Genomic DNA, 17941 nt, shown 5'->3' on the forward strand with positions numbered 1-17941 from the left:
TGATTAAGTAAATGGAGAAAAGCTAAACTCCAATTGAATTTGGGTATTCCCCAGTGAGCTGGTATCATTTAGTTGGCAATGGGTTGTTTTTTTGGAGTGATGAACCTTTAGTGTTTTTGCACTATAAAAATTATCAATACCATAAGCAGTGGTGTCTGTCCACTTTTTAATTTTTATCTGATCTGCTGACATTCACAAAAGATATAAGGATCTATGATGTCTGGGATGATCTGATTCACTGGAGGGCAGGTTTTAATTTTTTTTAATTTTTTATTTTTTACTTATGATAGTCACACAGAGAGACAGAGAGAGGCAGAGACACAGGCAGAGGGAGAAGCAGGCTCCATGCACTGGGAGCCCGATGTGGGATTCTATCCCGGGTCTCCAGGATCACGCCCTGGGCCAAAGGCAGGCACCAAACCACTGCGCCACCCAGGGATCCCAGAGGGCAGGTTTTATATTAAATGTACTAACATTTTGCTCAGTAAGTTTCATGTCTAGGCATCGCTTTAAGTGATCACCACACAGAAACAATAAAACTCCTAGAACCATGGTAACACCCCTTGGTATTAAAGTTTTTTCCTAGATGATGTAGAAAAACATGAGAAGGGGGGGGAGGATGAGGAAGACTGGAGTTTCTTTCTATCTATATATACCAAGAGGTTTTACCACATGGCTCTGCCTCTAGGGAGGATCACAACAAATAGAGGGATGACACTATCTGGATAAAAGTATTTGCCTTTTCCATGACCTGTTTCATATTAATTTCAAAGTTTGATGCCAACCAGATGTCCCACAATGATGATAAATTTAATTTATTTCTAATTTCTCAAACTCTTCTACAGATTCAGGCAGCATAGTCACAGCCATTAGCTCATTGAGCCTGGATGAATCATTGAAGGAATGGAATTGATCAGGCAGATAGATTGCACTGCATGGTTAAGAGTCTCCTAAGAAGGGAGATGGCAGAAATCCAACAGCAAACAGATGATGAAATGGCCATTTCCATTAAGGGAACATCACATCACAGATATTAATTAGAAGGCACTATTACAGAGTTAAGTGCATGTGGGGAAAAATGTAGAGTTAAAAGTCACCCCGGATGTCCCTAGCCTGAAGTAATTATAGAAGTGAAGGTGAGTCATGGATTTACAATTTTTCATTCATTTTACAATAACATAGGTAAGGTAGAGAACAGACATAACTCCATAGTGATCTTTTTTTTTTTTAGACTGGGGATAAGCTATCTTTAAAAAAAGAAAAAAATCCTCATGTTTTCCTTTCACTATTCCCAGGAAAATTACATCTTTTATTTACAGAAAAACTAATGGCACACAATAAGAGACCTGCTACTTTCCTAGTAAAAATGAAATGAAACAGATGAAACAAATTAGTTTTGAGTTTAAATGCTCAGCATTCTACCAAGTTTTTTATTTTAAGGATATAAACTCATCTTTAAAACTCATGAGATATTCTGTTCTGAGTTTTTAGTTCAAATCTAGCTTTAGCTACTAAAAATTAAAAATCTTCTGAAGTATTGTTTGATAACACCCAAATGCTGGAAACAGTCACATTCCAGACCTTTAGAGCTCTCTAAAACATTATAAAACTCCTATTCAAAGTATCTATTGGCCCAACAACGGATATGACCATTTAATTTATTTTATTCTGCAATCCCTGGCACTTTCTTTTCCCCTAATATCTTCTAATGGCATCCTTCCTATCTGCACACATAACAAATAATAACTGCAAACAGATGACCAATAAGTGAGTTGAGACAACAGTGAAAATAGAAGGGTTTTATCTTTATATTTTGTTATAATCTGGATCACAACCTCAGAATTCTGGATGAAATATTTCAGTTATTAACTTCAAATAGGTGAGGCTCTATCCAAGAGGAAATTTCTTTGCTGGGGTTCCATTCTTAATTTCCTACATAAACTTAGAAAATTAACAATTTGTCTTACATCACCAGAAGAGCAGAATCACAGGGATATTATAAGAAATAATAAGATATCCAAATAATGTGGAATGACTTGTTGAAAATCTTTTTTTTTTTTTTTTAAACCAACAAGCAGGGCAGCCCCAGTGGCTCAGCGGTTTAGCGCTGCCTTCAGCCCAGGGTGTGATCCTGGAGACCCGGGATCGAGTCCCACATTGGGCTCCCTGCATGGAGCCTGCTTCTTCCTCTGCCTGTGTCTCTGCCTCTCTTTCTCTCTCTCTGTATCTCAGGAATAAATAAATAAAATCTTAAAAAAATAAAATAAAAAAAAAATAAACCAACAAGCACTTACAAAAGATAAGGGTGCATTAGTAAAAATGATTAAGTAAAAACCTCTGAAAATTTTCTGTTCCATAAAAGCAATGAGAACACTGGCAAAAATTGTGAGAATCAACTTCTTCTGAACTGTGGGAATTAACCAAAGGCTTGAGCAGTCTGAAGAGAGTTCATTAAGGAAAAATTGGCTGAATCTTGGTAAAAATAGTTTTGTAACATTTTAACTCTCCCTAATCTTATTCCACTCTCCTGAACTCTAGAGTAGCCTTAAAAACCAAGTTTGCAATCACAGTAAAAACCACAAAAGGGGTCAAAAGAGAAATGAAGCTCCTTCAAAGCCCCAATTCTCTGAGAACTGTCATCATTTGACCTGCCTGGTGGCTCCCTAAAAGACCTCCCTTGTAAGGCTGTCTTTATTTGACCTGACTTGGAGCTTAACCCAAGCAAAAAGCTTAATCCTCAAGGGTGTTTGTTGAAAACAATTGCAGGCAATTGCTTAGTATAGCTACCTAAGGCAGTTGACATCAATTAGAGCAAATGATAGGCCAACCAAAAAGTTTCTTTTCTTTTTTTTTTTTTTAAAGATTTTTATTATTATTTTTTTATTCATGAGAGACACAGAGAGAAGGCAGAGACATAGGCAGAGGGAGAAGCAAGCTCCCCACAGGGAGCCCGATGTGGAACTTGATCCTGGAACTCTGGGATCACACCCTGAGTTGAAGGCAGACCTCCAACTGCTGAGCAACCCAGGCATTCCAAACCAAAAGGTTTCAAAGGAAAAGGTGAGGAATGAGGTATCTATAAGGGGCTTTAAAAAGTTCTTAGTGGAAAAAAAAAAAAAATTCTTAGTGTCTCCAAGAATCCAAAAGACTACATGTGTGACCATGGCTGTATACATACTCACCAAAGACCTTTAGAATGTCTTAAGCTCACTCCTGACCTTGAGGCTCTGTGCAAGCAAGAAATAAAGTGTCAAGTGCAAGCAGAAAGCAAGTGTCAATGGCCTGGTAGAGTGCTGAAGGTGAGCCCCAATGTGTATATAGAGCTCTTCAGAAAAGACTGACTTGTTGGTTCCAAGCATTTAAAGTAATCACAGTTCAATCATTAGCTAACCACCAACCTAACTAAGCAGAGACTTTAATGGCTATATACGAAAAAGAATACAGACTTTACAGAATTAGTTTAGGAAAGTCATTAAATAACAATAGCAAACAGCAACAAAAACAAACTCTGGGGGAAGGGGAAAATCTGATTCTGAGAGTTGCTACATTTATTAAAATACCCAGTTTTCAACAAAAAAATTGAGATATGCAAAGAAAAGAGAATGTAGGGCCATACTCAGGGGAAAAAAAAGTAGTCAGCTATAACTGTACCTGAGGAGTCCAGATGTTAGACTTACTAAATAAAGACATTATATTAGGTATTTTAAAGATGTTCAAAGAACTAAAGAAAATTATATCTAAAGAACTAAATTAAAGTATGCAAACAATGCCTCACAAATAGAAAATCTCAAAAAAGAGAAATTATCTGGGGATCCCTGGGTGGCGCAGCGGTTTAGCGCCTGCCTTTGGCCCAGGGCACGATCCTGGAGACCCAGGATCGAATCCCACATTGGGCTCCCAGTGCATGGAGCCTGCTTCTCCCTCAGCCTATGTCTCTGCCTCTCTCTCTCTCTCTCTCTCTCTCTCTGTGTGTGACTATCATAAATAAATAAAATTAAAAAAAAAAAAAAAGAAATTATCTAAAAAAAAAAAAAAGAAGAACCAGAGGTGCCTAGGTGGCTCAGTCAGCTAAGCGGCTGCCTTTGGCTCACACTGTGATCTCAGGGTCCTGGAACTGAGCCCCAAGTTATGGGCTCCCTGCTCAGCAGGAAGTCTGCTTCTCTCTATGCCTCTCCCCCAACTCTGCTCATGTGTGTGCTTTCTCTCTCTCTCTCTCAAATGAATACAAAAAAATCTTAAAAAAAAAAAAAAAAAGAACCAAACAAATTCTGGAGTTGAAAAGTATAGTAACTGAAATAAAAATTTCAGTAGAGGGATTCAAAAGCAGATTAGAGCAAGCAGAAGAAAGAATCAGTGCACTTGAAGATAGGTCAATTGAGATTATCCTGTCCAAAGAACAGAAAGAATAGAGAATGAAGAAAAATGAACAGAGCTTCAGAGACCAATAGGACATCATCAAATGTATCAACATATGTATAATGGAATTCCCAGAAGAAGCAGAAAAAAAAAGGGACTAAGAATATTTAAAGAAATACTGGTCAAAAATTTACCAAATTTATCTAAACATTCAAGCAGCTCAATGAACTCCAAATAGGATAAAATCAAAGAGATCCTAAACACATCATAATCAAACTATTCAAAGACAAAGAGAAAATCTTAAAAGTAAAACATAAGCAACAAAATTTAGATACTCTCCTGAAGGTTGCCTACAAATATAACTGAAGCAAAGACAGTGGCTTCAAGATTAGATCTCAGAGTCTTAGTCCTGGCATGTACCTCTTTGGAGGTTAAATTAGTATAAATTTGATATAACTTATAAGGGATGGTTTTTCTCTCATTGTAATCTTTTAGAATAACAATCAACCAATTTCTCCAACCGAGGTGAGTGTCTAGTCTTCTACACTAATCTCAAAGTATCAACAGATTCAAAAAGGAAATAAATCGTCCTTTGGAGAAAGAAAAAAGTATCAGCAGCAGATGACTGATTATGGCTTTTATGTGGGAATGTTACCTGAATAAAAGGCTTAACTTTCCTATGGTGGCTGATTAAGAATTTCTTAAGAGCTATGAGTTAATTACTAGTTTTTGGTAGCTCATTCACAAAAAATACAGTGACAGAGTATTATCTCAAGCGACAAAAAAACTTAAATAAAAAATTAAACCTCAAAAATAGACCTAAAATATAAATTTGACTATATTTCCCTCTCTCTTCATCCCATATTAATTTAAATCAAGAAAAGCCACTCAGATCATCATACTATTTCTCTTAGGATTAGAAATTAGGGTAAACATAAAGTTACTGATTTACTTCTCTTCTATAAAAGCTCTCTGTTATACTGATGGACTACTGTAACTGTGCTTTTTTACTTATATAGGTCTTCATATTGAAGTATAATGAAGCACTATGGAAACATGATAGAAGAATAATAATAGAATACATGCTCAAAGACATATCACTATCCTCTTCTTATAGGCATTATGTCATAAAATTTCAAACTGGGAGGTAAATAAATAGTTTTAACCCTTGTTCCTCAGATAAAGAAGCCAAGAAAGAAAAGGTGGGAATAAAATGTCTTACTCAAGATTAGAAAATAGAACTGTAACAATTTGAAAAAAACAAGAATAAATTAATCACTAAAAATACCAGGACTATGGGCAGCCCAGGTGGCTCAGTGGTTTAGCGCCACCTTCAGCCCAGGGCGTGACCCTGGAGACCGGAGATCAAGTCCCACATCCGGCTCCGTGCATGGAGCCTGCTTCTCCCTCTGCCTGTGACTCTGCCTTTCTCTGTCTCTGTGTCTCTCATGAATAAATGAAATCTTTAAAAAAAAAAAAAAAAAAAAAAAACCAGGACTAATGCCCATGGTGGAAAATAGCTATATCTGGGTAGCCTGTAGTCTTCATGATAGATACTCATAGATAGGAAAACTACTCTATCATACAGACTTCCAAAACTAACCTGTAATGATAAGACATTCATTGTGATCCAGCACCTCAGTGAAGAGCCGTGAAACAATTAACTCAGGGTTGATTAAAAAGCGGATTTCTTCTTGCACAAGTCCTGCACCGGTTACACCACCTCCAACAAAACGGTTTGCAAAATCCACCTGTTTGGGTTAAAATATGGCATGTCAAATGATGATCTAATACCCACATATGTGATAAAGAAGTGCTCTCCCTCTTCCTTTCATTTTCCATATAAATCAATCCCCAAATTAGTAATCTTCCCAGGAAGAAAAGATTGTGGTTGACTGCACTCTTTCCATCTCACTGTAATTAACAAACTTGTAGTTTACAAACCTTGTATGTACTGCAAGGACCACAAATCAAAGGAAACTTTATTTGGAAAGGTTTCAAGATCATTTCTACACCATTCACTATTCAATTTCCATTTATGGATTTCTTATGATTTTAATATAATCTTATCTTTCGTATAGAATATAGCAACCAAACACTTATCCTAAAAGAACTGAAAAACTTAGTAACTGCTCTTTTTTGGGTAATCTTTTTCTTCTGTGAAAGACTACAGAGATGGAAATTTCACCCTAAATTCAGTTGCAAATCCCAAACTGTGTAAACATTATAGACTATTTTTTAAATATATCTAAAGAAAAAAATGAAAACAGAAAACCTTTTTGAACAACAAAGATTCATAATTTGGCTATTGCTGATAATGCTGCTATATAAACATCAGAGGACATGTTTATGGAAAGAGCTCAAATGTCCATCAACTGATAAATGGATAAAGAAGAGTGGGGTGTGTATGTGTGTGTATATAAACAAACTGGAATACTACCCAGCCATAAAAAAAGAATGAAATCTTGCCATTTGCAACAATGTAGATGGAACTAGACAGTATTATGCTAAGCAAAATAAGTCAGAAAAAGACCCATACCGTATGATTTCACTCATGTGGAATTTAAGAAACAAAACAATCATAGGGGGTAAAAAGAAAGCAGTAAACCAAGAAACAGACTCTTAACTATAGAGAACAAACTGATGACTACCAGAGGGGAGGTAGTGGTGGTGGTGGTGGGGTGGGAATAGGTTACATAGGTGATGCGGATTAAGGAGTGCACTTGTTAAAAAAAAAAAAGAAAAAAAAAGGAGTGCACTTGTGATGAGCATCGGGTGTTGTACTTAAGGGTTGAAACACTAAATTGTACACTTAAAAGTAACATTCCACTGTATGTTAACTGGAATTTTAATAAAAACTTAAAGATTCAACTAATATTTCAAATTTAGTTAAAATTATGCATAAGCTTTCTGAGGAGTACTATATTATAATGGGATCCTCAAATTCCTATTAATGAAGATGAATCACACAATCCTCAAGAAAAAGCAAACTCAGCATCATTTGTCTTAAACCTACTAACCACTCCAATGTGTTCAACACTATGCTAAGCTCTATGGAACAATATGTAAGAAATAGATTCCAGCTTTGCCATAGATTTTTGTATTCAAGGAGTTAGATTACACGCATGCACAACACCTTGTATACATACATAGCCATATATACATAAAAAGAATTTAGCAAGTAATGTAAGAGAGGCTTATATACTGTATATAAAGAAATACTCTTGTGTCTCTCCTTTACTCTTACACTACCACACTCATAATACTTCTACACCAGACATGTGGGTTTCCACATATCAAGCAATTCTGAAACACCAGGTGGGTGTCCTATATATAATTCAATTCAGCTCTGACACTATCTACCGGGAATTCGCATCAGATCCCACAGGCTAAGGATTCAGTCCCACAAGACTGTCCCACTTCAGTCAGCAACTGCAAGTCCCAAATTGTCAACTATACTTCTAGTTGACCAGCTATAAGTTGAAATTCCTATGACCTGCTCCTGTGGCTTGATAGAACAGCTCACAAAACTCAGGGTAACACTTAAGTTTACTGATTTCTTAAAAAGGATATAATAAAGGATATAGATGAACAAACAAATGAAGTGATATATAGGGCATGGTAAGTAGGAAGAGGTATAGAGCTTCCACACCTTTCTGGACAAGGCACTTTCTTAACACTTCCACATGCTCACCAACCTGGAAGCTCTCTGAATCCTGCACTTTTGAGGTTTTGTAGAAGCTTCATCACTTAAGGATGATCAATCATTAACACAGTTTTCAGTCCCTCTCCCTTTCTCAGAAGTTGGGGATTATGGTAGAAAGTTCCAAACCTCTAATCATGGCTCAATCCTTTTGGTGATCAGTCCCCATCCTGAAGCTATGCAGGAACTCCACCAAGAGTCATCTCATCAGAATAAAACATTCCTGTAACCTAGGAAATTCCAAGGAATTTAGGAGCTCTGTTTCAGGAATCAGGGTCAAAGACCAAATATTAAAACAAAAGATGCTCCCAGTACACCTATCAGTTAGGATATTACAAGGGTTTTAGGACCTCTGTGCAAAGAACCAGGGGCAGAGACTAATATATATTTTTTTCTATTATTTTACATATACTTTCAGACTATTGTCAAATACAAGATTCCTTAAAACTTGTGTTCTCTAAAGCAATTATGATACTAAATGGTAATTTGAGGCGTATTTTACAGAAGAGTAAAACAAGAATACGAATCTTTTGATATAGTCTTCTTTCATTAGAGAAGAACTTCAAAAACACTGAATATATGACTGGACAAGTTCTTGAAATGAGTTATCACAGAGAATCATATATATTTTATACTCTGGCATACTAAATCACATTTAAAAAAAGAGTAACTCGGGCAGCCCGAGTGGCTTAGCGGTTTAGCGCCGCCTTCAGCCCAGGGCCTGATCCTAGAGACCCGGGATCAAGTTCCACATCAGGCTTCCTGCATGGAGCCTGCTTCTCCCTCTGCCTGTGTCTCTGCCTCTTTCTCTCTCTCTGTGTCTCTCATGAATAGATAAATAAAATCTTAAAAAAAAAAATAAATAAATAAATAAATAAATTTAAAAAAGAGTAACTCTTTAGTAGATATAGAAAAATAATTTTAGGGATGCCTGGGGGTAGTTCAGCAGTTGAGCATCTGCCTTTGGCTCAGGGGCATGATCCCGGTCTGGGGATTGAGTCCCATATCGGGCTCCCTGTGAGGAGCCTGTTTCTCTGTCTGTGTCTCTGCCTCTCTTTCTGTGTCTCTCATGAATAAATAAGTAAAATCTTAAAAAAAAAAGAAAAAAAGAAAAAGAATTTTGGCTAACCTAGTCCATTGATTAGAATTAGTTGCTTACAATATATAAGTTCATTATGCACTGGGTGATTCATGGCTTAAAATGTTCAACAAAGATCAACTGAATATTGTGCTGAGAACCATGTGATACAAAGATGAATATGAAGTGAGCCTTGACTTCACAGCATCTGTAATCTTGAGATCCCAGCACATAAGCAGAATAAGATGATTATTAAATAACCCACTAGAATGTATTAGATCATTCCCAAATAATACAATTAACTAAAACTGGAGCAACGGGACATGGCATTCATTTAAGATTTTGCTGACATTCAGGCAGAGGAAATAACTGCACAAGGACATGGCAAAAAAAAACAACAACTGTGCAGAGCTATATGAAAGACAGTGGTAGGTAGATACCTCATGCCTGTCTGCAATGTAGAGTATGTAAAGGATTATAGTTGCTGATGAGGTATTCTGGGGTCAAGGAAAGTTTTACTTAATTTTGAAGGTTCTTGGAATTCTAAAAAGAAAAGTTACAACTAGACCTGTGTTTTAGAACGATAATTTAGGCTAGAGTTGAAAGAATGAGTTGGAGAGGAGTAAAACTGAAAGCACAGAGTCTGGTTAGGTGACTATTGTATAGTTCAGAGAAGAACTACTAGGGCCTCAAACAGGTCAGTGGGGGAAAAAGTGAAGGAATGAGAGACCTAGCAAAAAATCAAAATGGACAGCACTTGAAAATCAAAAGATTAGCTAAGCATAACAGTATTGTGAACACAAATGAGAAACAAACAAGGTTTAAGATCAATGAAACTTAATTTTTACTGGAACATGGTACACAACTAAAATAAAAAGGTAAGTTCTATCCAACTTATGTACAACTTGGTAATGATAAATGAAATATATTCAATGTGCATACTATTATTCATTCTTTGAATAAAAGGCCAAAATTTATTATTTGAAAGGTATGCATAGAAATAAATACATTATACTAAACTCAATACGCCTCTGGAGGCAGGGGTCTTTTAGAAAAAACTGTCTACTACTTTAAAAAGTTCTTAATAAAAGGCTCTCTATTACAGGTAAGAAACCTGTTCTAGCATATGAAAACAAGCATATGAGGGCTTCTATATTTTTAGCCATTTTCAACTTACTTTACTTTAAAGCTACTTGTTCAGATTGCTCAGTTTCTGAATTATAACTTTACGAAAAGGAGAAATGGTAACAATCCTTAGAGAGGTTTTGTTGTTGCCATTCAGCATAATGTAATTTATATGCTACACAAGGAGCTTTGTAATACTGCAATATAATATTCCCCGATCTCCTGGGGATACGTGGCATGGATAGGGAGAATAATTAATAGAAGCCTTTATGGTATTCTTTTAATCTATTGAGGTTTCACATTTCGTCTATAATATATTCCAGAAAAGTGGGAAGAATCTCAATCTTGAATGTTGCTAAATAATTACTTGCTGATTGTATTGTGATGAAAGGTCAGCATTCCTGTGGTGCTAACTAGCAGTAGCTTTGTTTATTTCACGTGTATTAAGACTCCCTCAGTTAATCTAAGACTTTAATGTAGAAAAGAACGTCATCAAGATAGAAATGTGGGGAAAAAAGTAACATTCATTTAGAACAGATTTTAAGCATATTTCAAAATTACTGTTTATTTAAGAAAAAGTAATGATTAAATACAAATTTAAAAAAATTTAAGAAAAAAAAAATTTAAGTACCACATGTTAATCCAGTATCTAAATGTTTATAATCTCAAAAAATTAGTGAGAGAGAATGATTTAAAACAAAACATGGTTTGCCCCTTTGAAGATTTTAAATATGTCTTTTAAGAGGCCATTCTAAAAAGAATCTGTTTCATTAAGCACTGAGAGCATAAATATATAATAACTAGCCAAACGCAAGTCAGTCTAGTTATTTTACAGTATACATAGTTATTCAAACAGTTAGTCCAATCTCAGGAAACTGATTTAGCTTCTGACCCAATATAAGCATCAAATAAGGATCTAAGAAGAAAAATCAGCAATTTCCAGTATAAGTGAAATGATATACAACATCTTTCAAAGAAAACTGAGATTACAATGCTCTTATAAACTGGATAAGAACACAAATCACTACATTTTGTCTCTGATTAGTGATTTTTCAAAGAAATCAGTATAAAGAAAAAGAAAAGCATGTATTCAGGTTAAGTGCCACAACAATTTAGCTAGATACATAGGGTGTTTTATTTGTTAACTCCTTTTTCCAAAAATATATATATTTAAAATAAAGGTAGTAACACAGATTAATAACAAAGATCAAGACATGGACAAAATTACCTGCTCTGAAACAGGTAAAGGACACCAAGCAGAGTTGGCTCATGTGCCTAAAGCTGTTATATATGGGAGAGAGGACTTTCTTATCAATCTTTTAGACATCTGCCTCCTAAGACCTATACAAGGTTGGTGGCAGAAAAACATTTCAAGCTGGTCATCATTTGGAGCAGAGAAAGAGCCTTTAAAGAAAAAGAACAAAACTGCTTGGTGATAGCTGTCAAGACCATACCCAGGGAACTTCCTCCACTGTCAATCTACAATCAATGTCTGAACTAAGAAACCTGATGTTGCCCAGATCTTAAAATTTTCCGTCAAAGGCTTTTTAAAGAGGCGCACGTTAAGAAACAGCATACACTGGCAAATAACAGTATTACCAAGACTGTCAAAATGATCTGTTTGGCGTTTTTCTCCATTCTGCTATCATGCTTCTTTGCATTAAATCAGTTTAGGAGAGAAATAAACAGGTTTTCAAACTTCCTTTGCTGTCAGAAGCTTGACAAGAGTAAGTCCCAAACAGCACTCTGTTGTGATTCACCTACCTGTAGCATGCCTTGACCATTTCCTTCTATGGTACCTTCATAAGTGACATGCAATCGAGTCAGGGGTTTTTCACATCTACAATTTAAAAGATAATCCTTTACTTTCAATGAACTTCACTAAGGAAAAATGTGGAAAATATACATAACTACAGAAGAAATATTAAAACCATTACGAATCTTAAAAGCCAGAAACATATGCCTGGTTAACGTTTTTGATATAGATTCTCCCAAACTTTTTCTTATTCAAATACTAAACATACATATTTAAATTAAAATGAGATAACATGCTGTTTTGAAATCCATATTTTTTTCTACAAAATATTTCTCTTCAAGAGTTGAAAAAGTCGGGCAGCCCCGGTGGCGCAGCGGTTTAGCGCCGCCTGCAGCCCAGGGTGTGATCTAGAGACCCTGGATCGAGTCCCACATCAGGCTCTCTGCATGGAGCCTGCTTCTCCCTCTGCCTGTGTCTCTGCCTCTCTCTTTCTTTCTCTCTCTCTCTCTCTCTGCATCTCTATGAATAAATAAAATCTTTTTAAAAAAAGTTGAAAAAGTCTCAAAATATAAAAACAAAATTAAGATCTATGCAATTTTATTGTTATCCTACAGTTGGCAACCTGAAGAAAAATAAAAAAAAACTTTGGCAATAAATCATATATGATATTGAGATGGGGTCTATTTTCAGTAGTTTGATAAAAATGAGTGTATGAGTGTATGTGGTGGTAATATCTTGATGAAAATACAGGCCACAGAAATCTGATCTATGGTACTTTTATGTTAATAAAACTGATGAATTAATCTAGTACCTGTTAAGTCACAATTATTTTCTTTCGCTTTCATATACCATGGTCACTAACGTGCTACCGCAAAATGTGGCACCATGGGATATCAAATACCTTAAGATTAATTAAGTTTGAGAAAACGGCAGAAGCAGCAGGGTCACTATGACCTCCTCCCCTCCGCACAGTTCTTCCCTACATGTAATAAGACCCTCATGTGCAAGGTGTCCACTCTGTATTTGGAGGAAAGGAATATTCCTATCTCTGAAGAAGAAAGGATGCCAAGAATTCTAACAAACAGGCCTTGCTAAGTTTTTCCCCGATAACTACAATTACCTCATACTTCTTAATCTGTCATATTCCACAAAGATGTCCACTCTTCACTGAATCTGACATAAAAGTATGTGGGTCTATTTCTTTGGGCCTTCATTTCCTTAAGAAGGCTCCTGTGACATGTAAAATTTACATCAAATAAATCTGTGTGCTGGGACGCCTGGGCGGCTCAGCGGTTAAGGGCATCTGCCTTCGGCTCAGGGTGTAATCCTGGAGTCCCAGGATTGAATCTCACATCGGCCTTCCTGCATGGAGCCAGCTTCTCCCTCTGCCTATGTCTATGCCTCTCTCTTTCTGTGTCTCTCATGAATAAATAAATAAAATCTTAAAAAAATAATAAGTTTGTGTTTGTCTCCTGTTAATCAGTCTTTGTCCTTTTAATTTTCAGATCCTGACTGGTTTGAGAAAAAAGTTTTTCCTCCCTTACAGTGTTTACCTGGCTTTCATTATATTTAAAAACCAATTCCATTTTATTAACAGTATTTGGTGAGGGCATTTTTCAGTAATAGATTTTTCCCGATTACTTATTTAATAAAAAATATAAATTATAATAAAATATAACAGATGAGATCCAAATACCTAACTTATATAAGGGTTGCATTCATTTTTGGGGAGGGAATTATATATTTTTTAAAACAATTATATATACATATATATATATATATATATACACATTTTTAAAGATTTTATTTATTCGTTTGAAAGAGAGAGTGTGCACACAGAGTGAGAGAGGGAGAAGCAGATCCCCTGCTGAGCAGAGCCTGATACAGGGCTAGATCCCAGCACTTTTGAGATCATGACCTGAGGCTAAGGCAGATACTTAGCTGACTGAGCCACCCAGGTGACCCAATTATATATTTTTTAAAACAATTTAACTGGGGAAGCGCTATTTACCTTATTGGGATTTACTTTCTTCCTAATTTCAGTAAGTCCAAATACCTTTCTGGAGAAACTCCTGTCCAATAGACTGACAGCCTTAAACAGAAGGCAATTCAGTATATGTTCTAAAAGCTTCATTTGCATTAACTCATGTAACCCTCACAACAACCCTATTACTACTATCTCTTTTTAACAGATGGGAAAACAATGCACAGAAAACATTTAAGTAACCTGCCCAAGCAATAAAGCATCAAGAATTTGAAGTTAAAGACTTAACATGCTTTACCTTTAGAAAAATTACTTTCAAAATCTCTTATAGAAAGTTATGACACAAGTTGGATTTTTTTTAACTTCTTTTTGTTTGTTTGTTTTTTGATCCTACTTTCCTAGCCATTTTATGCTAAGGGAGACCACCCATGAGGACACTACTGAAAAGATAAAGAAGCATGATCCAGAAATCTCTAGTTTGTCATTCAGGACTTCAAAACAGAAATCTCATCTGTTCTTCAACTATTCTTCCTAACTAAAGCTGTCAACATACAGTATAATACTCAATAAAATTATGAAATTGCTAGACAGCTTTCTTAAAGTATCCTCCACCTTCTTGATAGGTCTCCCCTTTTGGCTCCAGCAAATCTTTCATACCAGTCATAATCAAAGACACAGACGATAATGAATCTCTGTGATTAACTAAGCCTAGCTAAGATATTTGCTGATAATCACTGGGTTAACTGTAACATGGCAGAAACTTGGAAATCAGAAAAACCTCTAACTTCCTGGCACCCATTTAGCCCCATACTCTTGGGAACACCAACAATTTTCATCTCTTCTTTATCCTCCCTCTTTAAGTGAATGCATGTTCTGGTTCTGTGGGTCTGAGAAATTGATTAATTACATTCTCCAACTTATGAAGCACTAAAACAGAACAGAACAGAAGTCAATAAAATAAAACAAGTTAGAAAAGTTACCAAGTTAAATTGTGCCTATCAAAGTTAAGGGGAATATCTTGATCTTCTACATTGAGGTGAAATGGTGCATTTCCCATTACTGAAGCTGTCTGTCACCTATCACAGGTATTATAGAGTTGATTGATATTTTTAGGATACAGTTAGAGCAGATGATTTCCTGGGGTCCCTTTCATCTCTAATATGCCAAGAGTCCAAACTGCTATACATGTTCCCTTCCTTTCTACTCAATTTTGTTTTTGTTTTTATATTCCAGTTGTTTAATCTTTTACCTACTTCCTTCTACTGATAATCATCTCAGCCATGCAGTTAGCCTCCTAAAGTAAGTTTTTCTTTCTCCTCGCGAACATCTTTGATGGATAAAAAAACACCACAGGAAAGCCACCTAAGTAGATGTGCTTCCTCAAGTTAACTCCCGTAAATAAAAATTAAGAGAAAGTAAAAATAAGACTTAACATGAATGCATACACAAATATGCACAGTACATTTGATCATGTTCTCATATGCGATGAAAAAGTTGATCTATTCTTAAGTGCTTTGGGGATCTGCTCTGGATTAGGAAATGTATTAACTAGTTCAGGGCATGAAGGAATTTACAAATCTGCATGAACTCAGATTGGTTACTATTCTTCTCAGTTATTTGCAGATAAATAATAAGGAAAAAACCTCAGTAAATTAGCAACTTCCACGAAATCTGCCAATAGTACACATGAACAGTCAAACTTCAAAATTCTGGTCACTCAGACAAATTCTAGAAAATTACTATTAACACTTTAGATTAACAAAAAAAATTTTCCTCCATCTTGTCCTCCAGAATGAAAAGCCATAAAATACAAACATGCTAACCAAGAGGAGTATAAGGATGAATATTAAATATTGGTGTTCCAGTTAATAGTAGTGTCTTCACACAAAACTCCTTAATTCTAAACAGGACTTTGTTTCAGAAGAAAAAAACTAAGGCAAAGAGTAGAAGTCAAAGGCTTGCAGACTTTGAATCATACAGCATGACCTTTCCAACAATGAGAGCTCAAAATGAGAGCTATCAATGGATCATTTATAGGAAATTCCCTAGCAATTAAGAGTCTGGGAAACCATCTTTCCAGGAGTTGCAAAATAGAATCCTAGTACAGTAAAAGAGCCCTTCTAAGATTCCCGATTATTTTTATTACTATTACCTTTCCCACTCTGGAAAATCTTCAAGACTCTGTCTTGTAAATGTCACCAAGCCAGTAGGTTCTACAAAAGCAATAAAAGAAAAAGAAACCCAAAGGAAGTTTTGATTTTGGAAAGATTATATACATTCGGTAAAATAATAGATCTAACAATGGTTATAAAACTAATTGGAAAATATCAAGTTTAGTATTGGAATACAACAGAAAACCGATTTAAAACAGTATTATCCTTACAGTAGGAACTCTTTTTTTATAAAATAGTAAGCCCTCACTAAAACAAAACTATACAAACAACAGCACAATGGTACTTATTGGTTAAGTTTTCTAAACTGAATACATTTGTAAAAACTCAACCAAAAAAAGGGGTGCATTAATGAGTGTAGCTTATACAATAAAGACAAATTTGAATTTGAATTTTAATGTTTACTCCTTCTCTGAGAAAGGCCTTAAACTTACATCTAAAGACTGGTGAATATATACACATTTATATGTTTTATAATAAAATAAAATGTCTGTCATTAAAAAAGAAAATTGTTGACAGGCCCTTTGGAGTCGACAAAGCTAAATCCAGGGCTTAGATGATATGCAATTGTTCTACTTACAAGTCATCTTAGCTGGAAGGAAGAATCACTGTGCTCTAAGAGGTTAGAAAAGAAAGATGACATAGTTTTTAAGGAGGAGTAGATATAAGGGGATCAAAATGCAGTATGTTTTAGAGGAATGTGATCCTTTTTTGTTAGATTTACTTTTTTTTTTTTTTTTTTTTTTCTAATTAGGGGCAAAAGCAACAAATAAATCAGCAGGCCAAAAGTAATTTGATTCAAATCAAAGAACAAACTAAAAAGGCCAGGCCACTTCTGTTTAAAAAAAAAAAAAAAAAAGAAAGAAAGAAAGCAAAAAGCTCTTAAGCAAAGAGATATGTCAGAAACTATTAGTGATAATGCTGGTAGAGTCCCATTGAAAGCCTGACAATCATTTCATTTTTCTGGATGATTCCACATTTCTCCGCTCTCAGTCACAAGTAGTAACAACTCAAAAAATAGTATGGAAGAATTACAGTAGAACATTAATGGATGGATTTTGTTAATATGGGTTATAAAATATTCTTAAGATTTCCTTAAGAAATTTCTCTAAGGCAAAAGGATAACATATATAAAACTCACAAGAGATTAAACAATTCAAACACCAGAGAAGCAATTCTATTAATAAGAAACTAATGTCAGTATCATCATTCAGCAAATTAACAGATTAGTAGGAATATTAAATGTCTTTCATATATACTAGGAGATCCCAAAAGAAATTCATAAATGAATATCACTAGCAAAGCTAGAAAAAAGACAGAACATGGCTCTTTAGATATAATTAAAACAAAAAGAACTTGAGGGCATTCTTATTGCCTTTCTTCCATAAAAAGGTAACTTTTATACTAGAATAGACTATTTTATTTTGGTTAATCAAATATTTCCCTTAATAAAATCACAATATGTGCTGCATATGAATTATCAATTTTTAAATACTCCATCTATAAGTATTTTATCTAAAACTATACTAAAAATAATTCAAAAAGCCCTTAAAAATCAACCTCAAGATCCTCATTAAAAATACAAAATAAAGACATTTGACAACATCGAAAAGTTGGTCTTGATGGAATTACATTTTATCATTTTATCAATTCTAAAAGGCACATTTTTTTTTCATGTGGTAATAAGCCTCTGAAACTGGAATACATCTTTCATAATGGAAGGTATCTAGCTATTGCCACTAGTCTAAATTAACGTTGAATTTTTCCA

General features: G+C 35.1%; 1 protein-coding gene across 5 annotated transcripts in view; it reads right to left on the minus strand.

Annotated features, from left to right (window-relative positions):
* PARG (poly(ADP-ribose) glycohydrolase) overlaps positions 1–17941 on the minus strand; it is a 119121-nt gene that overhangs the window by 37154 nt on the left and 64026 nt on the right. For all 5 annotated transcript variants that reach the window (XM_038578079.1, XM_038578078.1, XM_038578077.1 and 2 more), the window contains 3 exons: positions 16155–16215; positions 12027–12102; positions 5960–6107 (listed from right to left, as the gene is read on the minus strand). In XM_038578079.1, the coding sequence (XP_038434007.1) occupies positions 5960–6107; positions 12027–12102; positions 16155–16215 (285 nt within the window). The remainder of the gene's footprint in view (positions 1–5959; positions 6108–12026; positions 12103–16154; positions 16216–17941) is intronic.

Source organism: Canis lupus, chromosome 28, assembly GCF_011100685.1.
Source record: "Canis lupus familiaris isolate Mischka breed German Shepherd chromosome 28, alternate assembly UU_Cfam_GSD_1.0, whole genome shotgun sequence".
Lineage (NCBI taxonomy): Eukaryota > Metazoa > Chordata > Mammalia > Carnivora > Canidae > Canis > Canis lupus.